We start from the raw sequence: 27,097 nt of genomic DNA on the forward strand, positions 1-27,097 counted from the left end.
AGACTTTTCCAATCCTTCTTGGAGAAAAGATAGTATCCTAGGAATCCTGACCTTACTCCATGAGTAACCCTTGGATTCACACCAATGAAGATAACAGAATTTATGCTTACCTGATAAATGACTTTCTCCAACGGTGTGTCCGGTCCACGGCGTCATCCAAAACTTGTGGGAATATTCTCTTCCCCAACAGGAAATGGCAAAGAGCACAGCAAAAGATGTCCATATAGTCCCTTCTAGGCTCCGCCCACCCCAGTCATTCGACCGACGGACAGGAGAAAAAACAGGAGAAACCATAAGGTGCCGTGGTGACTGTAGTTAAAGAAAGAAATTCATCAAACCTGATTAAAAAACCAGGGCGGGCCGTGGACCGGACACACCGTTAGAGAAAGTAATTTATCAGGTAAGCATAAATTCTGTTTTCTCCAACATTGGTGTGTCCGGTCCACGGCGTCATCCATAACTTGTGGGAACCAATACCAAAGCTTTAGGACACGGATGAAGGGAGGGAGCCAATCAGGTTACCTAAACAGAAGGCACCACGGCTTGCAAAACCTTTCTCCCAAAAATAGCCTCCGAAGAAGCAAAAGTATCAAATTTGTAGAATTTGGCAAAAGTGTGCAGGGAAGACCAAGTCGCTGCCTTACATATCTGATCAACAGAAGCCTCGTTCTTGAAGGCCCATGTGGAAGCCACAGCCCTAGTAGAGTGAGCTGTGATGCGTTCAGGAGGCTGCCGTCCGGCAGTCTCGTAAGCCAATCGGATGATGCTTTTTAGCCAAAAGGAAAGAGAGGTAGCAGTAGCTTTTTGACCTCTCCTCTTGCCAGAATAAACGACAAAAAGAGAAGACGTTTGCCTGAAATCCTTTGTTGCTTCTAAATAGAACTTTAAAGCACGAACTACATCTAAATTGTGTAACAAACGTTCCTTCTTTGAAACTGGATTCGGACACTATTTCCTGGTTAATATTCTTGTTGGAAACAACCTTTGGAAGGAAACCAGGTTTAGTACGCAAAACAACCTTATCTGAATGGAACACCAGATAGGGCGGATTACACTGCAAAGCAGATAACTCAAACTCTTCTAGCAGAAGAAATAGCAACCAAAAACAGAACTTTCCAAGATAACATCTTGATATCTATGGAATGTAGAGGTTCAAACGGAACCCCTTGAAGAACTGAAAGAACTAAATTCAGACTCCAGGGAGGAGTCAAAGGTCTGTAAACAGGCTTGATCCTGACCAAAGCCTGAACAAAAGCTTGAACATCATGCACAGCTCCCAGTCGTTTGTGTAACAAGACAGATAAAGCAGAAATCTGTCCCTTTAGAGAACTCGCTGATAATCCCTTATCCAAACCTTCTTGTAGAAAGGAAAGGATCCTAGGAATTTTGATCTTACTCCATGAGAATCCCTTGGATTCACACCAACAGATATATCTTTTCCATATTTTATGGTAAATTTTTCTAGTTACAGGTTTTCTGGCTTGTACCAGAGTATCTATTACAGAATCCGAAAACCCACGCTTAGATAAAATCAAGCGTTCAATTTCCAAGCCGTTAGCTGGAGGGAGACCAGATTTGGATGTTCGAATGGACCCTGAACAAGAAGGTCCTGTCTCAAAAGGTAGCTTCCATGGTGGAGCCGATGACATATTCACCAGGTCTGCATACCAAGTCCTGCGTGGCCACGCAGGAGCTATCAAGATCACCGAGGCCCTCTCCTGCTTGATCCTGGCTACCAGCCTGGGAATGAGAGGAAACGGTGGAAACACATAAGCTAGGTTGAAGGTCCAAGGCGCTACTAATGCATCCACTAGAGTCGCCTTGGGATCCCTGGATCTGGACCCGTAGCAAGGAACCTTGAAGTTCTGACGAGACGCCATCAGATCCATGTCTGGAATGCCCCATAATTGAGTCAACTGGGCAAATATCTCCGGGTGGAGTTCCCACTCCCCCGGATGGAATGTCTGACGACTCAGATAATCCGCCTCCCAGTTTTCCACTCCTGGGATGTGGATCGCAGATAGGTGGCAGGAGTGATCCTCCGCCCATTTTATGATTTTGGTCACTTCTCTCATCGCCAGGGAACTCCTTGTTCCCCCCTGATGGTTGATGTAAGCAACAGTCGTCATGTTGTCTGATTGGAATCTTATGAATCTGGCCTTTGCTAGCTGAGGCCAAGCCCTGAGAGCATTGAAGATCGCTCTTAGTTCAGAATGTTTATCGGGAGAAGAGACTCTTCCCGAGACCATAGCCCCTGAGCTTTCAGGGAGTCCCAGACTGCGCCCCAGCCCACTAGACTGGCGTCGGTCGTGACGATGACCCACTCTGGTCTGCGGAAGCTCATTCCCTGGGACAGGTGATCCTGGGTTAGCCACCAACGGAGTGAGTCTCTGGTCTTCTGATCTACTTGAATCACTGGAGACAAGTCTGTATAGTCCCCATTCCACTGTTTCAGCATGCACAGTTGTAATGGTCTTAGATGAATTCACCCAAAAGGAACTATGTCCATTGCTGCAACCATCAACCCTACTACTTCCATGCACTGAGCTATGGAAGGTCGTGGAACAGAGTGAAGAACTTGACAAGCGTTTAGAAGTTTTGACTTTCTGACATCTGTCAGGAAAATCTTCATTTCTAAAGAATCTATTATTGTCCCCAAGAAAGGAACTCTTGTCGACGGAGACAGGGAACTTTTTTCTATGTTCACTTTCCATCCGTGAGATCTGAGAAAGGCCAGAACGATGTCTGTGTGAGCCTTTGCCTTTGAAAGAGACAACGCTTGTATCAGAATGTCGTCCAAGTAAGGTGCCACTGCAATGCCCCTTGGTCTTAGAACCGCTAGAAGGGACCCGAGTACCTTTGTGAAAATCCTTGGAGCAGTGGCTAGCCCGAATGGTAGAGACACAAACTGGTAATGTTTGTCCAGAAAGGCGAACCTTAGGAACTGATGATGATCTTTGTGGATAGGAATATGTAGATACGCATCCTTTAGATCCACGGTAGTCATAAATTGACCCTCCTGGATTGTAGGTAAAATCGTTCGAATAGTTTCCATTTTGAACGATGGCACTCTGAGAAATTTGTTTAGGATCTTTAAATCCAGAATTGGTCTGAAAGTTCCCTCTTTTTTGGGAACTACAAACAGATTTGAGTAAAAACCCATTCCTTGTTCCACGGTTGGAACTGGGTGTATCACTCCCATTTTTAACAGGTCTTCTACACAATGTAAGAATGACTGTCTCTTTATTTGGTTTGAGGATAAGTGAGACATGTGGAACCTTCCCCTTGGGGGTAGTTCCTTGAATTCCAGAAGATAACCCTGAGAAACTATTTCTAGTGCCCAGGGGTAATGAACATCTCTTGCCCAAGCCTGAGCAAAGAGAGAGAGTCTGCCCCCTACTAGATCCGGTCCCGGATCGGGGGCTACTCCTTCATGCTGTTTTGGTAGCAGCAGCAGGCTTCTTGGCCTGCTTACCCTTGTTCCAGCCTTGCATCGGTTTCCAAGCTGGTTTGGTCTGTGAAGCATTACCCTCTTGTCTAGAGGCTGCAGAGTTGGAGGCCGGTCCGTTCCTGAAATTGCGAAAGGAACGAAAATTATACTTATTCTTGGCCTTGAAAGGCCTATCTTGTGGAAGGGCGTGGCCCTTACCCCCAGTGATGTCTGAGATAATCTCTTTCAATTCTGGCCCAAAAAGGGTTTTACCCTTGAAAGGGATATTAAGCAATTTTGTCTTGGAAGATACATCCGCTGACCAAGACTTTAGCCAGAGCGCTCTGCGCGCCACAATTGCAAACCCTGAATTTTTCGCCGCTAATCTTGCTAACTGCAAAGCGGCATCTAAAATAAAGGAATTAGCTAACTTAAGTGCGTGAATTCTGTCCATAACCTCCTCATACGGAGTCTCTCTACTGAGCGACTTTTCTAGTTCCTCGAACCAGAACCACGCTGCTGTAGTGACAGGAATAATGCACGAAATAGGTTGCAGGAGGTAACCTTGCTGTACAAAAATCTTTTTAAGCAAACCCTCCAATTTTTTATCCATAGGATCTTTGAAAGCGCAATTATCCTCGATAGGAATAGTAGTGCGCTTGGCTAGTGTAGAAACTGCCCCCTCGACCTTAGGGACTGTCTGCCATAAGTCCTTTCTGGGGTCAACCATAGGAAATAATTTATTAAATATAGGAGGGGGGACAAAAGGTATGCCGGGCTTCTCCCACTCCTTATTCACTATGTCCGCCACCCGCTTGGGTATAGGAAAAGCGTCGGGGTGCACCGGAACCTCTAGGAACTTGTCCATCTTGCACAATTTTTCTGGAATGACCAGGTTGTCACAATCATCCAGAGTAGATAGCACCTCCTTAAGCAGTGCGCGGAGATGCTCTAATTTAAATTTAAATGTCACAACATCAGGTTCTGCCTGCTGAGAAATTCTACCTGAATCAGAAATTTCCCCATCTGACAAAACTTCCCTCATGGCCACTTCAGATTGGTGTGAGGGTATGACAGAGCAATTATCATCAGCGCCCTCCTGCTCTACAGTGTTTAAAACAGAGCAATCGCGCTTTCTCTGAAATACAGGCATTTTGGATAAAATATTTGCTATGGAGTTATCCATTACTGCCGTCAATTGTTGCATAGTAACAAGCATTGGCGCGCTAGAAGTACTAGGGGTCTCCTGCGTGGGCAAAACTGGTGTAGACACAGAAGGAGATGATGTAGAACTATGTCTACTCCCTTCATCTGATGAATCATCTTGGGCAACTTTATTATCTGTGGCAGTACTGTCCTTACTTTGTTTGGACGCTATGGCACAATTATCACACAATTTTGAAGGGGGAGACACATTGGCTTCCATACATACAGAACATAGTTTATCTGAAGGCACAGACATGTTAAACAGGCTTAAACTTGTCAATAAAGTACAAAAACCGTTTTAAAACAAAACCGTTACTGTCTCTTTAAATTTTAAACAGGGCACACTTTATTACTGAATATGTGAAAAACTATGAAGGAATTGTTCAAATTTAACCAAATTTTCACCACAGTGTCTTAAAGCATTCAAAGCATTGCACCCCAAATGTCAGACCTTTAACCCTTAAAATGAGGAAACCGGAGCCAGTTACAGTTTTAACCCCTCTACAGTCCCAGCTACAGCCTTTGCTGCGACTTTATCAAACCCAGGGGGGTATACGATACCAAATGAAGCCTTCTAGGAACCTTTTCAACTACTTTCAGACCCACACACATGCAGCTGCATGTCCTGCTCTTAAAAGTAACTGCGCAGTAATGGCGCGAAAATGAGGCTCTGCCTACTACAGAGAAGGCCCTTCCTGACTGGGAAGGTGTCTAAACCAGTGCCTGACGTAAAAAAACATTCCCCAAAGTTTATAAAGTGTGAATTTCAACATAAAGCTGTATAAAATGCTCAAATAAAGCAATCGATCTAGCCCATAAAAGTGTCTACCAGTTTTATAGCCCATATTAAGCCCTTTATTCTGTTTGAGACTAAGAAAATGGCTTACCGGTCCCCATGAGGGGAAATGACAGCCTTCCAGCATTACACAGTCTTGTTAGAAATATGGCTAGTCATACCTTAAGCAGAAAAGTCTGCCAACTGTTTCCCCCAACTGAAGTTATCTCATCTCAACAGTCCTATGTGGAAAAAGCAAACGATTTTAGTTACTGCTGCTAAAATCATATTCCTCTCACAAACAGAACTCTTCATCTTTTTCTGTTTCAGAGTAAATAGTACATACCAGCACTATTTTAAAATAACAAACTATTGATAGTAGAATAAAAAACTACAACTAAACACCACATACTCTTCACCATCTCCGTGGAGATGTTGCTTGTTCAGCGGCAAAGAGAATGACTGGGGTGGGCGGAGCCTAGGAGGGACTATATGGACAGCTTTTGCTGTGCTCTTTGCCATTTCCTGTTGGGGAAGAGAATATTCCCGCAAGTTATGGATGACGCTGTGGACCGGACACACCAATGTTGGAGAAATTTACACCATATCTTATGATAGATTTTCCTGGTGACAGGCTTTCGAGCCTGAATCAAGGTATCAATGACCGACTCGGAGAAACCACGTTTTGATAAAATCAAGCGTTCAATCTCCAAGCAGTCAGACGCAGAGAAATTAGATTTGAATGTTTGAATGGACCTTGGAGTAGAAGGTCCTGCCTCAGCGGCAGAGTCCATGGTGGAGAGGATGACATGTCCACCAGATCCGCATACCAAGTCCTGAGTGGCCACGCAGGCGCTATCAAAATCACTGAAGCTCTCTCCTGCTTGATCTTGGCAATCAGACGAGGGAGGAGAGGAAATGGTGGAAACACATAAGCCAGGTTGAAGGACCAGGGCACTGCTAGAGCATCTATCAGCGCTGCCTGGGGATCCCTGGACCTGGACCCGTAACAAGGAAGCTTGGCGTTCTGACGAGACGCCATCAGATCCAGTTCTGGTTTGCCCCAAAGTTGAATCAGCTGGGCAAATACCTCCGGATGGAGCTCCCACTCCCCCGGATGAAAAGTCTGCCGACTTAGAAAATCTGCCTCCCAGTTCTCTACTCCTGGGATATGGATAGCTGAGAGATGGCAAGAGTGAACCTCTGCCCATAGAATTATCTTGGAAACCTCCATCATTGCCAGGGGACTCCTCGTTCCCCCCTGATGGTTGATATAGGCTACAGTCATTATATTGTCCGACTGAAATCTGATTTTGGCCGCAGCTAGTTGAGGCCAAGCCTGAAGAGCATTGAATATCGCTCTTAGTTCCAGAATGTTTATCAGAAGGAGGGCTTCCTCCTGAGTCCACAAACCCTGAGCCTTCAGGGAGTTCCAGACTGCGCCCCAGCCCAGAAGGCTGGCATCTGTCGTCACTATAGTCAACTCTGGCCTGCGGAAACTCATTCCTCTGGACAGATGGACCCGAGATAACCACCAGAGAAGAGAATCCCTGGTCTCTTGATCCAGATTTAACAGCGGAGACAAATCTGTGTAGTCCCCATTCCACTGGTTGAGCATGAAAGTTGCAGTGGTCTGAGATGTAGGCGGGCAAACGGAACTATGTCCATTGCCGCTACCATTAGGCCGATCATTTCCATACACTGAGCCACTGATGGCCGACAAGTGGAATGAAGAGCACTGCAAGAAGTTAGAAGTTTTGATATCCTGACTTCCGTCAGAAAAAATTTCATTTCTACTGAATCTATCAGAGTTCCTAGGAAGGAAACTCTTGTGAGAGGAGAGAGAGAACTCTTTTCTATGTTCACTTTCCACCCGTGAGACCTCAGAAAGGCCAGAACAATGTCTGTATGGGACTTGGCGATTTGAAAAGTCGACGCCTGAATCAGAATGTCTAGGTAAGGGGCTACCGCTATGCCCCGCGGCCATAGAGCCGCCAGAAGGGACCCTAGAACCTTCGTAAAGATTCTTGGTGCCGTGGCTAACCCGAAGGGAAGAGCCACAAACTGGTAATGCCTGTCTAGGAAGGCGAACCTGAGGAACTGATGATGATCTCTGTGAATCGGAATGTGGAGATAAGCATCCTTTAAGTCCACAGTAGTCATATATTGACCCTCCTGGATCATAGGGAGGATGGTTCGGATTGTCTCCATCTTGAAGGATGGGACCCTGAGAAATTTGTTTAGGATCTTGAGATCCAAGATAGGTCTGAAAGTTCCCTCTTTTTTGGGAACTATAAACAGGTTTGAATAAAAACCCAGCCCCTGTTCCTCTCTTGGAACTGTTTGGATCACTCCCATAACCCGTAGGTCTTGAACGCAACGTAAGAATGCCTCTCTTTTGATCTGGTTTACAGATAGTTGTGAGAGATGAAATCTCCCCTTTGGAGATGAACCTTTGAATTCCAGAAGATATCCCTGGGAACAATCTCTAATGCCCAGGGATCCTGGACATCTCTTGCCCAAGCCTGGGCGAAGAGAGAAAGTCTGCCCCCTACTAGATCCGGTCCCGGATCGGGGGCTCCTCCTTCATGCTGTCTTAGAGGCCGCCGCAGGTTTCTTGGCCTGCTTCCCCTTGTTCCAAGCCTGGTTAGGTCTCCAGACTGGTTTGGACTGGGCAAAATTTCCCTCTTGTTTTGCATTAGAGGAAACTGAGGCTGAGCCACTCTTGAAGTTTCGAAAGGAACGAAAATTATTCTGTTTGGTCCTCTTATTGGACCTATCCTGAGGAAGGGCGTGACCTTTTCCTCCAGTAATATCAGAAATGATCTCCTTCAGACCGGGCCCGAATAGGGTCTGTCCCTTGAAGGGGATGTTAAGAAGCTTAGACTTTGAAGTAACGTCTGCTGACCAGGACTTAAGCCATAGCGCCCTACGCGCCAAAATGGCAAAACCTGAATTCTTAGTCGTTAGTTTGGTTAACTGAAAAACAGCGTCAGAAATAAAGGAATTAGCCAACTTAAGAGCTTTAATCCTGTCTAGAATGTCGTCTAGCGGAGTCGCCACCTGCAGAGCCTCCTCAAGACACTCGAACCAAAAAGCAGCTGCAGCAGTAACTGGGGCTATGCTTGCAAGAGGCTGGAGAATAAAACCTTGATGAATAAAAATTTTCTTAAGGAGACCCTCCAATTTTTTATCCATAGGATCTAGGAAAGCACAACTTGTCCTCGACGGGGATAGTTGTACGCTTAGCTAGGGTAGAGACTGCTCCCTCCACCTTAGGGACCGTCTGCCACGAGTCCCGTACGGCGGCATCTATGGGAAACATCTTTTTGTAAGCAGGAGGGGGAGAGAACGGCACACCTGGTCTATCCCATTCCTTAGTAATAATTTCCAAAAACGTCTTAGGGACTGGAAAAACATCAGTGTAAACAGGCACTGCAAAGTATTTGTCCATTTTACACAATTTCTCTGGAACCACAATGGGGTCACAATCATCCAGAGTCACTAAAACCTCCCTAAGCAATAAGCGGAGGTGTTCAAGCTTAAATTTAAACGCTGTCATTTCAGAATCAGACTGAAGCAACGCCTTCCCCGAGTCTGAAATGTCACCCACAGATATAAGCTCACCTGCCTCGGCTTCTGAGTATTATGAGGGTATATCGGACACAGGCATTAAAGCGTCAGAAAGCTCTGTATTAGTTCTAGCCCCAGAGCGGTCTCGCTTTCCTTGTAACCCTGGCAGTTTGGAAAATACCACTGTGAGGGTAGCATTCATAACTGCCGCCATGTCCTGTAAGGTAAAAGAATTAGTTATAGGTTCTGACACATGGGGAGAGCTAGATGGCATAATCTCCCTTTTTTCAGTCAGAGAATCCCCTGGAGATAAATCTTTAAGCGCCATAATATGGTCTTTATAGTTTATAGAAATTTCAGTAGATTTGGTACACATTCTAAGAGGGGGTTCCACCATGGCTTCTAAACATATTGAACAAGGAGTTTCCTCTATGTCAGACATGTTTAACAGACTAGTAATGAGACAAGCAAGCTTGGAATAATCTTTAATAAAGGTGAAACAGCAATTAAAAAAAAACCTTACTGTGCCTTTAAGAGAAACAAAACTAACACTTAAACTGCAAAACAGTGTAAAAATATAGAAAAGTCTTTGAAATTTTTAAAGTGTGTGTAAGGGACTAAAGCAACATTGCACCCAATTGCAAATGGATGATTAACCCCTTAGGCCCCAAACCGGATTTAAAAACATTAAAAAACGTTACAAGACAGTTAAGCACCCTGCCACAGCTCTGCTGAGGCTCCTACCTGCCCTCAAGTACGATTTTGTGCAGAAATAAACCCCTTATAATGGTCCTCAGGTGCCAGAGGACTCCTCTAGAGAAGCTGAATGTCTCAGTCTGAATTAAAACTGCGCATTTAGAGCGCTAAAATAGGCCCCTCCCACCATGTACTGGATGCCAGAGGGGCCTTAAGAAAATACTCCTAGGAGTATCTGATTAGCCATGTGGAAACTAGGCCCCAAATAAAGAGTTATCTCCCTCAAAGAAAAAAACGTCCTATTTTTGAATTCATGTAAACGTTTAACTGTCACTAAGTAATAAGAGTATTACCCTGTTTTGTAAGCATGATCCCAGTCGCTGTTAAATCACTGCATCAGGCTTACCTCAAATACACAAGGCTATGTCAGCATTTTCTAGAACTCATTCATCTCTCTAGAAATAAATATACTGAACATACCTCAAAGCAGGTAATCTGCAGACCGTTCCCCCAACTGAAGTTGTCCCATACTCTTCAGTTATGTGTGAGAACAGCAATGGACCTTAGTTAAAAACCGCTAAGATCATCAACCTCCAGGCAGAACTCTTCTTCTAATTTCTGCCTGAGAGGAAAACAGTACAACGCCGGTACCGTTTAAAAATAACAAACTTTTAATTGAAGGTAAAACATACAATAAGTCACCACATATCTCTTGATACTTCCTATCTTGTCGAGAGCTGCAAGAGAATGACTGGGGGTGGCAGTTAGGGGAGGAGCTATATAGACAGCTCTGCTGTGGGTGTCCTCTTGCAGCTTCCTGTTGGGAAGGAGAATATCCCACAAGTAATGGATGAACCGTGGACTGGATACACCTTACAAGAGAAAAGTCCTTACATTGTGTATATTTCTGGAATAGCTGATAGGGGGTGGAGAAAGGAAGGTGAAGAGAAAGAAGAAGAAAGAAAAAAAAAGTGTGCAAGGATTTCTTTTTTTGGTGGTGTTGGGAATTTTATTTAGTCAAATATATCCTGTCAAGTCTATCTGATGTTGGTATATTGAGATGAGTACTTTTATTTGTGACTATTATGGGTTCAAGAATGGCCATTCTAATCCTATCTTATTATCCCCTCACATTAACGATTTATTATTCTGATGGTCTAAGTGAAGCCATGGGTTGTTGGGGGAAAACCTTTTCTGCATTGCTTCATATTTGGAGGTCATAATATTAAAATCTCACGTATTTGAAAGAAGAAAGGGGAAAACAAAAACAAGGGAGAAAAGTTTATGGGACTTAGAATGGTAACTGGGATTGATAAATTAAAAAAGGCACAATCTACTTGAATTTTTTTTTAATGTGTAAAAAGATAGATAATCCCTTTATTACCCATTCCTCAGGTTTGTACAACCTAGTTATTTTAATATACTTTTTACTTCTGTGATTACCTTGTATCTAAGCCTCTGCGACTGCCTCCTTATCTCAGTGCTTTTTACAAACTTGCATTTTAGCCAATTAGTACCGGTTCCTGCATAGCTACATGTGGGTGAGCACAATGTTATCTATAAGGCACATATTAACTTGCACTATCTGGCTGTGAAAAGCTTATAAAATGCACAGAGATAAGAGGCAGCCTGAAGGGGCTTAGAAACCGGCAAGATTTAGAGGTTATAAAATATATTAATATAACAATGTTGGTTGGTCTAGGATGGAGAATGGATAGTAAAGGCATTCTCTATCTTTTTAAACAAAAACAAAAAAAATCAAAGCAGCCTGTCCCTTTAAAGGCTATTGACAGGCAATGTAAAACACACTCAGCTGAAGAAATTAGACTCCTGGTGGGGTGTAAAAGATAATTAATACAAAAAAATAATATTCTTCATTGAGCTTTGGTTTACAGACAAATACGATAAGGAAGCATGTGTGTTACCTTCAAACTCAACCTATTGTAATAAAACCACAGCCTATTTCATATACACAAATAAACCTGAAAATTAAATTTCTCATACATGTTATACTCTGCAGCTGGTATAACAAGTTTTTGGAAATACATTTAGGAAAAAACATAATTTATGCTTACCTGATAAATTTATTTCTCTTGTAGTGTATCCAGTCCACGGATCATCCATTACTTATGGGATATTAACTCCTCCCCAACAGGAAGTGCAAGAGGATTCACCCAGCAGAGCTGCTATATAGCTCCTCCCCTAACTGCCATTACCAGTCATTCGACCGAAAACATGCAGAGAAAGGAAAACCATAGGGTGCAGTGGTGACTGTAGTTTAATGGAAAAATTACCTGCCTTAAAGTGACAGGGCGGGCCGTGGACTGGATACACTACAAGAGAAATAAATTTATCAGGTAAGCATAAATTATGTTTTCTCTTGTTAAGTGTATCCAGTCCACGGATCATCCATTACTTATGGGATACCAATACCAAAGCTAAAGTACACGGATGACGGGAGGGACAGGCAGGCTCTTTATACGGAAGGAACCACTGCCTGAAGAACCTTTCTCCCAAAAACAGCCTCCGAAGAAGCAAAAGTGTCAAATTTGTAAAATTTAGAAAAAGTATGAAGAGAAGACCAAGTTGCAGCCTTGCAAATCTGTTCAACAGAAGCCTCATTCTTAAAGGCCCAAGTGGAAGCCACAGCTCTAGTAGAATGTGCTGTAATTCTTTCAGGAGGCTGCTGTCCAGCAGTCTCATAGGCTAACCGTATTATGCTACGAAGCCAAAAGGAGAGAGGGGTAGCCGAAGCTTTTTGACCTCTCCTCTGACCAGAATAAACGACAAACAGGGAAGACGTTTGTCGAAAATCCTTAGTTGCCTGTAGATAAAATTTCAGGGCACGGACTACATCTAGATTGTGTAGCAGACGTTCCTTTTTCGAAGAAGGATTAGGACACAAAGATGGAACCACAATCTCTGATTGATATTCCTGTTAGTGACCACCTTAGGTAGGAACCCAGGTTTAGTACGCAGAACTACCTTGTCTGAATGAAAAATCAGATAAGGAGAATCACAATGTAAGGCAGATAACTCAGAGACTCTTCGAGCCGAGGAAATCGCCATTAAAAACAGAACTTTCCAAGATAACAACTTGATATCAATGGAATGAAGGGGTACAAACGGAACCCCCTGTAAAACATTAAGAACTAAGTTCAAACTCCATGGTGGAGCAACAGTTTTAAACACAGGCTTGATCCTAGCTAAAGCCTGACAAAAAGCTTGAACGTCCGGAACTTCTGACAGACTTTTGTGTAAAAGAATGGACAGAGCTGAAATCTGTCCCTTTAAGGAACTAGCGGATAAACCCTTTTCTAAACCTTCTTGTAGAAAAGACAATATCCTCGGAATCCTAACCTTACTCCATGAGTAACTCTTGGATTCGCACCAATATAAGTATTTGCGCCATATCTTATGGTAAATCTTTCTGGTAACAGGCTTCCTAGCCTGTATTAAGGTATCAATAACTGATTCAGAAAAACCACGTTTTGATAAAATCAAGCGTTCAATTTCCAAGCAGTCAGCTTCAGAGAAATTAGATTTTGATGTTTGAAGGGACCCTGGATCAGAAGGTCCTGTTTCAGAGGTAGCGACCAAGGTGGACAGGATGACATGTCCACTAGATCTGCATACCAAGTCCTGCGTGGCCATGCAGGCGCTATTAGAATCACTGATGCTCTCTCCTGTTTGATTCTGGCAATCAATCGAGGAAGCATCGGGAAGGGTGGAAACACATAAGCCATCCCGAAGGTCCAAGGTGCTGTCAAAGCATCTATCAGAACCGCTCCCGGATCCCTGGATCTGGACCCGTAACGAGGAAGCTTGGCGTTCTGTCGAGACGCCATGAGATCTATCTCTGGTTTGCCCCAACGTCGAAGTATTTGGGCAAAGACCTCCGGATGAAGTTCCCACTCCCCCGGATGAAAAGTCTGACGACTTAAGAAATCCGCCTCCCAGTTCTCCACTCCCGGGATGTGGATTGCTGACAGGTGGCAAGAGTGAGACTCTGCCCAGCGAATTATCTTTGATACTTCCATCATTGCTAGGGAGCTTCTTGTCCCTCCCTGATGGTTGATGTAAGCTACAGTCGTGATGTTGTCCGACTGAAACCTGATGAACCCCCGAGTTGTTAACTGGGGCCAAGCCAGAAGGGCATTGAGAACTGCTCTCAATTCCAGAATGTTTATTGGTAGGAGACTCTCCTCCTGATTCCATTGTCCCTGAGCCTTCAGAGAATTCCAGACAGCGCCCCAACCTAGTAGGCTGGCGTCTGTTGTTACAATTGTCCAGTCCGGCCTGCTGAATGGCATCCCCCTGGACAGATGTGGCCGAGAAAGCCACCATAGAAGAGAATTTCTGGTCTCTTGATCCAGATTCAGAGTAGGGGACAAGTCTGAGTAATCCCCATTCCACTGACTTAGCATGCACAATTGCAGCGGTCTGAGATGTAGGCGTGCAAAGGGTACTATGTCCATTGCTGCTACCATTAAGCCGATCACCTCCATGCATTGAGCTACTGACGGGTGTTGAATGGAATGAAGGACACGGCATGCATTTTGAAGCTTTGTTAACCTGTCTTCTGTCAGGTAAATCTTCATTTCTACAGAATCTATAAGAGTCCCCAAGAAGGGAACTCTTGTGAGTGGAAAGAGAGAACTCTTCTTTTCGTTCACCTTCCATCCATGCGACCTTAGAAATGCCAGTACTAACTCTGTATGAGACTTGGCAGTTTGAAAGCTTGAAGCTTGTATCAGAATGTCGTCTAGGTACGGAGCTACCGCAATTCCTCGCGGTCTTAGTACCGCCAGAAGAGCACCCAGAACCTTTGTGAAGATTCTCGGAGCCGTAGCCAATCCGAATGGAAGAGCTACAAACTGGTAATGCCTGTCTAGAAAGGCAAACCTTAGATACCGGTAATGATCTTTGTGAATCGGTATGTGAAGGTAAGCATCCTTTAAATCCACTGTGGTCATGTACTGACCCTTTTGGATCATGGGTAAAATTGTCCGAATAGTTTCCATTTTGAACGATGGAACTCTTAGGAATTTGTTTAGGATCTTTAAATCCAAGATTGGCCTGAAAGTTCCCTCTTTTTTGGGAACCACAAACAGATTTGAGTAAAACCCTTGTCCTTGTTCCGACCGCGGAACCGGATGGATCACTCCCATTAATAAAAGATCTTGTACGCAGCATAGAAACGCCTCTTTCTTTATTTGGTTTGTTGACAACCTTGACAGATGAAATCTCCCTCTTGGGGGAGAGAATTTGAAGTCTAGAAGGTATCCCTGAGATATGATCTCTAACGCCCAGGGATCCTGGACATCTCTTGCCCAAGCCTGGGCGAAGAGAGAAAGTCTGCCCCCCACTAGATCCGTTCCCGGATCGGGGGCCCTCGATTCATGCTATCTTAGGGGCAGCAGCAGGTTTCCTGGCCTGCTTGGCCTTGTTCCAGGACTGGTTAGGTCTCCAGCCTTGTCTGTAGCAAGAAACAGCTCCTTCCTGTTTTGGTGCAGAGGAAGTTGATGCTGCTCCTGCTTTGAAATTACGAAAGGAACGAAAATTAGACTGTCTAGCCTTAGGTTTGGCTCTGTCTTGAGGCAGGGCATGGCCTTTACCTTCTGTAATGTCAGCCATAATTTCTTTCAACCCGGGTCCGAATAAGGTCTGCCCTTTGAAAGGTATATTAAGCAATTTAGATTTAGAAGTAACGTCAGCTGACCAGGATTTTAGCCACAGTGCTCTGCGTGCCTGAATGGCGAATCCGGAATTCTTAGCCGTAAATTTAGTTAAATGTACTACGGCATCTGAAATAAATGAGTTAGCTAACTTAAGGGCTTTAAGCTTGTGTGTAATCTCATCTAATGGAGCTGATTCAAGTGTCTCTTCCAGAGACTCAACCCAAAATGCTGCTGCAGCCGTGACAGGCGCAATGCATGCAAGAGGTTGCAATATAAAACCTTGTTGAACAAACATTTTCTTAAGGTAACCCTCTAACTTTTTATCCATTGGATCTGAAAAGGCACAGCTATCCTCCACCGGGATAGTGGTACGCTTAGCTAAAGTAGAAACTGCTCCCTCCACCTTAGGGACCGTTTGCCATAAATCCCGTGTGGTGGCGTCTATTGGAAACATCTTTCTAAATATCGGAGGGGGTGAGAACGGCACACCGGGTCTATCCCACTGTGAGTGATTACCTCCCTCAAAACAAGTTTTGAAGACCCCTGAGTTCTGTAGAGATGAACCGGATCATGCAGGGAAGACAAACTTCTGACTGAATTTTTTGATGCGTAGCAAAAGCGCCAAAAAAGGCCCCTCCCCCTCACACATAACAGTGAGAGAGATCAGTAAACTGTCATAAATTAAATAAAACGACTGCCAAGTGGAAAAAAATAGTGCCCAAAACATTTTTTCACCCAGTACCTCAGAAAATTAAACGATTTTACATGCCAGCAAAAAATGTTTAACATTAATAAATTGAGTGTTATTAAAAAGCCTGTTGCTAGTCCCTGCAAATTAGGCTAAAGTTTTATGCATACAGTATTATCCCAGTGAAGTGCCATTCCCCAGAATACTGAAGTGTAAAATATACATACATGACAGCCTGATACCAGTTGCTGCTACTGCATTTAAGGCTGAGTTTACATTATATCGGTATGGCAGAATTTTCTCATCAATTCCATTGTCAGAAAATAATAAACTGCTACATACCTCTTTGCAGATTAATCTGCCCGCTGTCCCCTGATCTGAAGTTTACCTCTCCTCAGATGGCCGAGAAACAGGAATATGATCTTAACTACTCCGGCTAAAATCATAGAAAAACTCAGGTAGATTCTTCTTCAAATTCTACCAGAGAAGGAATAACACACTCCGGTGCTATTATAAAATAACAAACTTTTGATTGAAGGTATGAAACTAAGTATAATCACCACAGTCCTCTCACACATCCTATCTATTCGTTGGGTGCAAGAGAATGACTGGTAATGGCAGTTAGGGGAGGAGCTATATAGCAGCTCTGCTGGGTGAATCCTCTTGCACTTCCTGTTGGGGAGGAGTTAATATCCCATAAGTAATGGATGATCCGTGGACTGGATACACTTAACAAGAGAAAACAATTTTACAGTATACTGTCCCTTTAATGTTTACAATATGATGTTTGTACATATGAAACAAGTCCTTTGTATATCTCTTTGTTAAAAGGTGTGTATTGGTGAAAAATGCAAATGTTAAACCACTATATTGTACTGCGAGTGAAAACCTCAAAAGAAATGTATAAAATAAAAGCCAGAGATTATACCCAGTATCTGTGCTCTACTTATGAAGCTGGCAGAGGATTAGCGCTATGAAGAAATGGGGGACATACCTGTGTCAGCTGACCAAAGCCCTGAGGCCAGGCATTCGCCTGATGTACATCTGTGGGATACGCCTTCACGGGCGATCGATCGCCATGTCTATAAACCTGGAGAAGACCAGAACAGCAAATGTACAGTATTATTATGATGCTTGTGTGTGATTAGGCCTATAGCATTAAAACTTAGGGTGTTCAAATAAATACAAAAGAATTGTGCTTAATAGTCACATGAGCCAGGAATGTGATTAAGAAGAAGTTCCTGCTTCCCAGAACATAACAACTGTACTAACTATGCACATAATGGATCATTTGCAACTTAAAGTGACAGGAATCCTCAAAATGTTCTTTCATGACTTGGATAGAACACACAATTTCAAACAACATTCCAATTAAAAAAACAACTTTGAAATTGCTGTACATGGCTTTAATTTGTGTTGTTCTTTTGATATCCTTTGTTAAAGAGCATGCATTGCAGCAGTGCATTACTGGGAGCTAGCTGGTGATTGGTAGCTGCACATATACACTCACCACTTTATTAGGTACACTTTGCTAGTACCGGGTTGGACCCCCCTTTTGCCTTCAGAACTGCCTTAATTCTTCGTGGCATAGATTTAACAAGGTGTTGGAAACATTCCTCAGATATTTTGGTCCATATCGACATGATAGCTTCACACAGTTGCTGCAGATTTGTCAGCTGCACATCCATGATGCGAATATCCAGTTCCACCACATCCCAAAGATGCTCTATCTGGTGACTGTGAAGGCCACTGGAGTACAGTGAACTCATTGTCATGTTCAAGAAACCAGTTTGAGATGATTTGAGCTTTGTGACATGGTGCATTATCCTGCTGGAAGTGGCCATCAGAAGGATGGGTACACTGTAGTTATAAAGGGATGGACATGGTCAGCAACAATACTCAGGTAGGCAGTGGCATTTAAAACTATGCTCAATTGGTACCAAGGGGCCCAAAGTATGCCAAGAAAATATCCCCCACACTATTACACCACCAGCCTGAATCGTTGATACAAGGCAGGATGGATCCATGCTTTCATGTTATTTACGCCAAATTCTGACCCTACCATCTGAATGTCACAGATGAAATCGAGACTCATCAGAGCAGGCATCGTTTTTTCAATCTTCTATTGTCCAATTTTGGTGAGCCTGTGTGAATTGTAGCCTCAGTTTCCTGCTCTTAGGTGACAGGAGTGGCACCCGGTGTGGTCTTCTGCTGCTGTAGTCCATCTGCTTCAAGGTTCGACGTGTTGTGCATTCAGAGATGGTATTCTGCATACCTTGGTTGAACGAGTGGTTATTTGAGTTACTGTTGCCTTTCTATCATCTCAAACCAGTCTGCCCATTCTCCTCTGACCTCAACAAGGCATTTTCATTTACACAACTGCCGCTGACCGGATATTTTCTCTTTTTCGGACCATTGTCTTCTGTAAATCCTAGAGATGGTTGTTTGTGAAAATCCCAGTAGATCATCAGTTTTTTTTAAATACTCTGAACGTGGCATGGTTGTTGGTGCCATACGGGCTGCTCCAAGTCACTTAAATCCCCTTTCTTCCCCATTCTGATGCTCGGTTTGAACTTCAGCAAGTCGTCTTCACCACATCTAGATGCCTAAATGCATTGAGTTGCTACCATGTAATTGGCTGATTAGCAGTTTGTGTTACCAATCAATTGAACAGGTGTACCTAATAAAGTAGCTGGTGAGTGCATACCTTTTGATAATGACTCAATGTGCTCAGCTAGGTCCCAGCACTGCATTGCTGATCCTTCAACAAAGGATACCAAGAAAACAAAGCAAATTTGATCATAGAAGTAAACTGGAAAGTTGTTAACAGTATGTTGTATCTGAATAATAAAAAGGAAATGTTTGTGTTTCATGTCCCCTGAATGGAAACTAAGACTGTACACCTATTTCTTCTGCATATTATTTTCAGTTTAATCTTTTGCTTTGAATGCAAAGTTATATCTAGGATTCATTTAGTGTTTTATGTACCTTTAAAGCAGTGCTCGACAAATGTATTTTAAATTTGGGAGCCAGTACGAATATTTAGGAGCCAGACATTTTTTTGGGAGCCAAACAGTGGTAGTTGTATAAGTATATATAGAAACTAACCCAAAAAGTTAAAGGGACATGAAACCCAATTTTTTTCTTTCATGATTTAGAATAAGCATGTCATTTTAAACAACTTTCTAATTTACTTCTATTATCAAATTTGCTTTATTCTCTTGATATGACTTGCTGAAAAGCATATCTAGATATGCTCAGTAGCTGCTGATTGGTTGCTGCACATAGAGGCCTTGTGTGATTGGCTCACACATGTGCATTGCTATTTCTTCAACAAAGGATATCTAAAGAATTGAGCAAATTAGATAATAGAAGTAAATTGGAAAGTTGTTCAAAATTGCATGCCCTATCTGAATCATGAAAAGTTTAATTTTGACTAGACTGTGCCTTTAAGAGCCAGGGGTAAAATTCATGCTTTTCTTTATTTTCCTCTAAAACTAGACATGACTGAAGAAGATTAGCAGGAAGTACAGAATAAATACTGCAGTATCCATTCCAACCTAAAGTTTAAACAGCTTTTAATGAACATTTTTTCATACAAAAAAAAACCTACATGTACAAACGTTGCTCTTTTAGATAGAGAAATTATATATATATATATATATATATATATATATATATATATATATATATATATATATATATATATATATATATACATATACACACACACATACACACACACACACACAAAACACGGAAGGGAACTGCACTCTCATACCGGACCGGGTACACATCCCATGACCCTTCAACATGCTCAGCCCTGGGTGCCACTGGAACTCACAGGAAGCTGTGCTGTCCCCAGAGTCACAGGCAGTTAACCCCAGCCAGGTCTGGGTGCAAGAACCATAGGGAAAATTACAAAACAAATTAATACAACACACATAGGAAACTCAGCACTCACTTACAAGCTCTCAGCTAAGATTTAAAAGTAAAAATGGTCCGGTATGAACAAGTTTTTTTTATTTGATTGCATTTGGCAGTGAAATGGTGGCATGAAATATACCAAAATGGGCCTAGATCAATACTTAAATGTATATATATATATATATATATATATATATATATATATATATACATACATACATACATGTAAAGGGTTATTCAGGGATTCCTGGCAATGGTTTGGAAATAACAAAGTGCTACTTGTATTTATTGCCCTATAACTTGCAAAATAGCAAAGAACATGTAAACATTGGGTATTTCTAAACTCAGGACAAAATTTAGAAACTATTTAGCATGGGTGTTTTTTGGTGGTAGTAGATGTGTAACAGATTTTGGGGGTCAAAGTTAGAAAAAGTGTGTTTTTTTCATCATATTTTATAAAAAAAATTATAGTAAATTATATGATATGATGAAAATAATGGTATCTTTAGAAAGTCCATTTAATGGCGAGAAAAACGGTATATAATATATGTGGGTACAGTAAATGAGTAAGAGGAAAATTACAGCTAAACACAAAAACCGCAGAAATGGAAAAATAGCCCTGGTCCCAAACGGTAAAAAAATTGAAAAGTGCTGTGGTCACCAATGGATTAAAATTGTATGTTCTATCTGAATCATGAAAGAAAAAAAAAAAGGGGGTTTATGTCCCTTTAAGGTAAGTATTTTACAGTTTCAAAGTAATTTAAAAGAAACAAATACTGACGAATTTCGTTAGTATTTTTTTGTTTTCTTTCAAATTCGTTGGTGCATTCATTTGAATATTCGTTTCTGTTTACGAAAACAAATATCCGATTTTCAATATGAAATCCCTTTCAATAGGTGAACAATACATATTGCAATCATTTATTTTAAAGGGATAGTAAAGTCAAAATTAAAAACTTAAATGGGTTGGGGGCGTGTCCGAACAGCATCCTGGACAGGACGCATTTTCTGCTAGCTCTGGTGGAATCTTTGGTAATCCGCCGATTATCATTACTTAACAGCTAATGTAAGATCACTAACTACAACCTCTCCACAGTACAGGTGATTGTGGCCCTTTACATGATCATTGGCTGTTTTTGTGACACTCAGGGCTCAGAACGGAGCACAAGGGCCTACGGCGGCGGCCTGCTAAGGCATCCACCTCCCCCCGGGAAGAGCCGGGTTACCGGTGCTGTCTGAATAATCAGACTTACTAAATCTCTTCAAATCATATCGCATAAATACCAAAAAACAGAGCAAGTAATATATAGCAAAAAAACAAACCTCAAAGCAGCTATAGTCTATCAGACCTTCTCAGAATGGCGACCGCATGGGAGATACGTTTGGAGCAGGAGCTGGACCGGCGTTTTGCTAAACTAGAGAGCCTGCTACTCAAAATATACCAAAGGACACTTCCACTAGACTGCATAGAGTACACCCTACCCTCGAATGTGCACACCAATACTGAAGACCCAGCACAGATCCTTGTAATGCATCCAAATAAAGATGGTGACCGGGGGGGATATAATAGTGGGAGGAAAATCCCTCACCTCCTGAAACACTCCCTATGCAGCTGAGGGAGCGGGAGCCAGCTAAAACCTCACAGGACGACAAGTGCACCTTCTACAGCAAGGAGGCAGACCTGGCTGACCCTACCCTGCAGACAGCGATGAAGGGCCTCGGCTTGGTTAAAGGGACAGCTCACACAATTCGGTTGCCGGCTGGGATCGTCCCCGCTGCCCCTGATACTGGTGAGTCAGCTACGTGTATCACTAACAAGCAGCTAATGTCTGAGGCCGGAACTAACATAGTTTCAGTGCAGAAACCCTCCGTTGCCAGAACATCACCAAAAGCAAACTCTAGCAAGCAGCATTATGCACTGGATAACGCATCCCAGCATGACACCCGCAGCAACTCTCCACATGGGACTAATACTGTACAGATTACATACAAAAACAACTCAACTCCTTATGGCACTTACAGGGAGAGAACTGTCTCACTAATCTCTTGCTTAGAGTAACTAGTGCCTACAATGAGTCGCTGCTTAACTTGCAAATAGACCCAGGGGGCTGACAATCTGTAAATGTAAAATTGGTCTTTGTTTTCCCCTGACTATTAGACCTTCTGTTAAAGTTCCTTTTTTATGTTATAATATTTTTAGTTTTGTTCTTATAAGCAGATAATGTTTTCAATGTGTTCATCTGACACTTCACTGCTGGCTTTATACAGGCTAATTTTTATAATATGTCCTGCAAACAGGTATTTGATGCACGGTATCTGCCCACATTTCAGTCGCTAACATAATATTAAGGAGTGTAGATCTGATATTTATATGTTTGATGGTGCTGTGGCTACTAACACTGTGTTCCAGTTATACACAAGCTCTTCATTCATAATGCACACTACAATATGGGTACCTGTTTTGCAGTCACTGACCATGTTACAGTCTCCAGCATCATTTGTCCTATTTCATATCAGCCCATATTTACAACATGATTTGCTGGACAATTATTGCCACATATGTAATAGCCCGCATTGTAGCTACAGACAACACACTATGGCAGGATGCATCTCTTTAAAGCTACATGAGATAACAAGCCTTGCAGACATACACCTGCTCATTACACATCTCTGGGTGGTATAGGGTAGAACATCAAATAATCCTTGCCTACTAACAATCAACTCAGTACTTAGAGGTTCAGATTGTGTTTAACTTTGTTTGTTTTACAATATTTTGTTATAATCTTACACAACCCTATAAAATCCCAATTTCTTTATGGATATAGACTAATCAAAGACCCAAGAGTGGTCTAGAAAATTGTTATATGGGAAAAAAAAAAATGAGGATTGACTTCACAGATCAATTTATTTTTGCATGAATCAACATCTGCTCTCTTGTCACTTGCATTCTTATTCATGTATGTATACTTCCTCAATAAAAAACAAAAACAACAAAAAAAAAAAAAACCTTAAATGGGTTAGGTAGAGCACAAAACTTCAAACAACTTTCCAATTTAGTTTAACAATTTTGCTTAGTTCTCTTGGAATAATTTATTAAATAGTAATCCTATGTCAGCTCAGGAGTGCGCACGTGTCTTAATCCATTTGGCAACAGTGTTTGCAACATTGTTTAAAGCTACAAACACTGCTGCCTTAGACAGCTATAGACTCCTAAGCTCCAATCAGCCGAACTAGTTTTCAACAATGTATATCAAAAGAACAAAACAAAATTGATAATAGAAGTAAATTGGAAAGTTGTTTAAACCTGCATGTTCTACCTGAAAATGTTCAATATATTTGATTTTACTGTTTCTTTAAAGGGACATTGAACCCAATGTTTTTCTTTAAGGATTCAGATAGAGGATGCAATTTTAAACAACTTTCTAATTTACTCCTATCATCAATTTTTCTTCGTTCTCTTGCTTTCTTTATTTGAAAAATAAGGCATCTAAGCTATTTTGTTGGTTCAGCACCATGGAAAGCACTTGTTTATTGGTAGGTGAATTTAGCCACCAATCAGCAAGAACACAGTGGGCCGGTGTCTTAAAGTAATCCGTCTACCATAGGATTTTGTATACTACGTCACTTCCGGTGACGTTTAATCAGCTGGTGGAGGCTTGTGGCGCTCACTGCGCATGCGCTAGAGGCCCAAACTCCTTACAGCAGCTGATGAGGAATTATGTGGCACGCGCACGTTACTGGTTACAAAATCACAATGAACAAGCGGTCTGTCATTGGATTTTGTAACCAGAAAGGGTACCGACATTGTATTGACTAACATTGTGAGATGCGGTAGGAAAATATATTGAATATGTCTGCTACGTACTATATCCCACACCTCCTCCCTCACACTATATCTCTGGTTCTTTTCTATTCTCTGATCCTTGTTCATAAACTGTCTAAATTTAAAAAAAAGTTATGTGGAAATAAAAAACGCAGTTTCTGAATTCCTCTAACCTAAGGAGCTGCGCTGAGCTCTTGACCCCTTGCTATATTTCTTCTGCTCCTCGTCGTTGTCTTGGGTGACTTTCAATGGCTCTGTGTTCTAAAAATGCGCACTCCTACCACATCTCACAATGTTAGTCAATACAATGTCAGTACCCTTTCTGGTTACAAAATCCAATGACAGACCGCGTGTTCATTGTGATTTTGTAACCAGTAACGTGCGCGTGCCACATAATTCCTCATCAGCTGTTTTAAGGAGTTTGGGCCTCTAGCACATGCGCAGTGAGCGCCACAAACCTCCACCAGCTGACAAACGTCACCGGAAGTGACGAAGTATACACATTCCTACGGGTAGACGCATAACTTTAGAACACCGGCATCTAAACTTACATTCTTGCATTTCAAATAAAGATACAAAGAGAATGAAAAGAATTTGATAATAGGAGTAAATGAGAAAGTTACTTAACCCCTTAGTGACCAGAGCACTTTTCCATTTTCTGTCCGTTTGGGACCAAGGCTATTTTTACATTTTTGCGGTGTTTGTGTTTAGCTGTAATTTTCCTCTTGCTCATTTACTGTACCCACACATATTATATACCGTTTTTCTCGCCATTAAATGGACTTTCCAAAGATACCATTATTTTCATCATATCTTATAATTTATTATAAAAAAAATGATAAAATATGAGAAAAAAGTGGAAAAAACACACTTTTTCTAACTTTGACCCCCAAAATCTGTTACACATCTACAACCACCAAAAAACACCCATGCTAAATATTTTCTAAATTTTGTCCTGAGTTTAGAAATACCCAATATTTACATGTTCTTTGCTTTTTTTACAAGTTATAGGGCCATAAATACAAGTAGCACTTTGCTATTTCCAAACCATTTTATTCAAGATTAGCGCTAGTTACATTGGGACACTGATATCTTTCAGGAATCCCTGAATATCCCTTGACATGTATATATTTTTTTTTTAGAAGACATCCCAAAGTATTGATCTAGGCCAATTTTGGTATATTTCATGCCACCATTTCACCGCCAAATGCGATCAAATAAAAAAAAAAGTTCCCTTTTTCACAAACTTTTTGTTTCTCACTGAAATTATTTACAAACAGCTTGTGCAATTATGGCATAAATGGTTGTAAATTTTTCTCTGTGATCCCCTTTGTTCAGAAATAGCAGACACATATGGCTTTGGCGTTGCTTTTTGGTACTTAGGCCGCTAAATGCGCATCACACGTATTATGGCTAGCAGTGCAGGGGTTAATTAGGTAGCTTGTAGGGAGCTTGCAGGGTTAATTTTAGCTTTAGTGTAGAGCTTAGCCTCCCACCTGAAACATCAGACCCCCTGATCCCTCCCAAACAGCTCTCTTCCCTCCCCCACCCCACAATTGTACCCGCCATTTTAAGTACTGGCAGAAACTCTGCCAGTACTAAAATAAAAGCTATATTTGGGCTTTTTTTTTTTTTTTTAAAGAAAAGGCATATTTACATATGCTGCTCTGTAGGACCCCCCTTTAGCCCCCAACCTGACTGATCCCCCACCAAACAGCTCTCTAACTCTCCCCCTCTGTCTTAATGGCCGCCATCTTGGGTACTGGCAGCTGTCTGCCAGTACCCAGTTTAAAATAAAATTGCTTATATTTTTTCCCCTTTTCTGTAGTGTAGCTCCCTGCCCCACCAAAGACCAACCCCCCACCCCCTCCAAGAAACATTCGATTTATATATTTTTTAAATTAAAATACCCTTTTCTCAAACTTTTCACACTTTGATTTTCTGTAGTGTAGCGTTCCCACCCGCTCCCGCCCCGTGCACGCCCGCCGCCCCCCCGTGCACGCGCGCGCGCCCGTGCGCGCCCCCATCGGCCCTGCCCCCGATCCCGCCCCCCTCTACATTACCCGGCCCATCGATGGCCGCCCACCCGCCTCCCAAGTCGGCTCCCACCCACCAACGATACCGGCCATCGATGTCCGGTGCAGAGAGGGCCACGGAGTGGCTCTCTCTGCATCGGATGGCCATCTAGAGTTATTGCAGGATGCCTCCATATCGAGGCATCACTGCAATAACCGGAAAGCAGCTGGAAGCGAGCGGGATCGCTTCCAGCTGCTTTCCACACCGAGGACGTGCAGGGTACGTCCTCAGGCGTTAACTGCCTTTTTTTTGAGGACGTACCCTGCATGTCCTCGGTCGTTAAGGGGTTAAATTTGCATGCTCTATTTGAATCACGATAGAAAAAATTTGGGTTAACAATGAACCTGTTTAACATCCCTTTAATAAAATCTGGTTGTATAAAACTATCCTCCTTTAAAAGATGTGCAACAATATTTTAAATAACCCCCATATACTGGACTGCAGAAGTTTGTATAGTAAAATACATTTATTTTGTTGGTGCGCCTAAAAATAAAGAGATTGTGACACCTAGAATAGAGCAAGAGATTGTTTTTATAAATTATCAAGATCTGTTCACTGCACTGTAAAAAAGCAACTCCCCACCTCCATGAAAAGGATGAGAACTCATCCAGTTTTTTGTCGTTTCTGTACAAAATGTATCCGGTAATTTGCGTAGAAAACAGATGTTGATCACAATTATACATTAGTGCTGCCCTTTCTAACGCATTTGGTGCAATGTAATGTACAACCAGATGTTGACAACAGACACAATAACACCCTTTGGCAATTAAACTTCCGGGTTTAATTATTAGAGCACAGGATTAATATCTTACTCACCAGAGTAACGAAGCTGAGCTGCCGGGCCAATGTGAAGGGGGTGCAACAGACTAAAGCTAAAAGGAGCGGGGTTATCCCCCACAGGGAGCCAGAGGTAAACGACCTCTCTGCAGCCATGGTCCCTTTCTGTGCACCCGGAACTCTTTGTATGACACCTCACCTCCCGTGGGGGACGCAGCTACTGTAACTCAGGAAATCATCATAGTTTAGCTTGTGCCTATAGCAAACTCATCAGATCAGCAAACGGAAGTGAAGTCCGTTTGCTGGCTGATCAAAAATACAGACTGCGCATGCGCTCCAACAGAACACTAGCAGCACGTCACAACCCATCAGATTGACATATCAATAGGGTGTACAAAAATGGGAGGCGGAAGCATAAGTCAAGCTGACCGTAAACTAAGGGGTA

General features: G+C 42.4%; 1 protein-coding gene across 1 annotated transcript in view; it reads right to left on the minus strand.

Moving 5' to 3' along the window:
* ACP2 (acid phosphatase 2, lysosomal) overlaps positions 1-26,891 on the minus strand; it is an 89,319-nt gene extending 62,428 nt beyond the window's left edge. The window contains exons 1-2 of the mRNA XM_053720334.1: positions 26,692-26,891; positions 17,044-17,139 (exon numbers count right to left, since the gene is read on the minus strand). Coding sequence (XP_053576309.1) covers positions 17,044-17,139; positions 26,692-26,808 — 213 coding nt within the window. The 5' untranslated portion in view covers positions 26,809-26,891. The remainder of the gene's footprint in view (positions 1-17,043; positions 17,140-26,691) is intronic.
* Positions 26,892-27,097: the final 206 nt, after the last annotated feature.

The sequence above is a fragment of the Bombina bombina genome, chromosome 7 (genome assembly GCF_027579735.1).
Source record: "Bombina bombina isolate aBomBom1 chromosome 7, aBomBom1.pri, whole genome shotgun sequence".
NCBI lineage: Eukaryota > Metazoa > Chordata > Amphibia > Anura > Bombinatoridae > Bombina > Bombina bombina.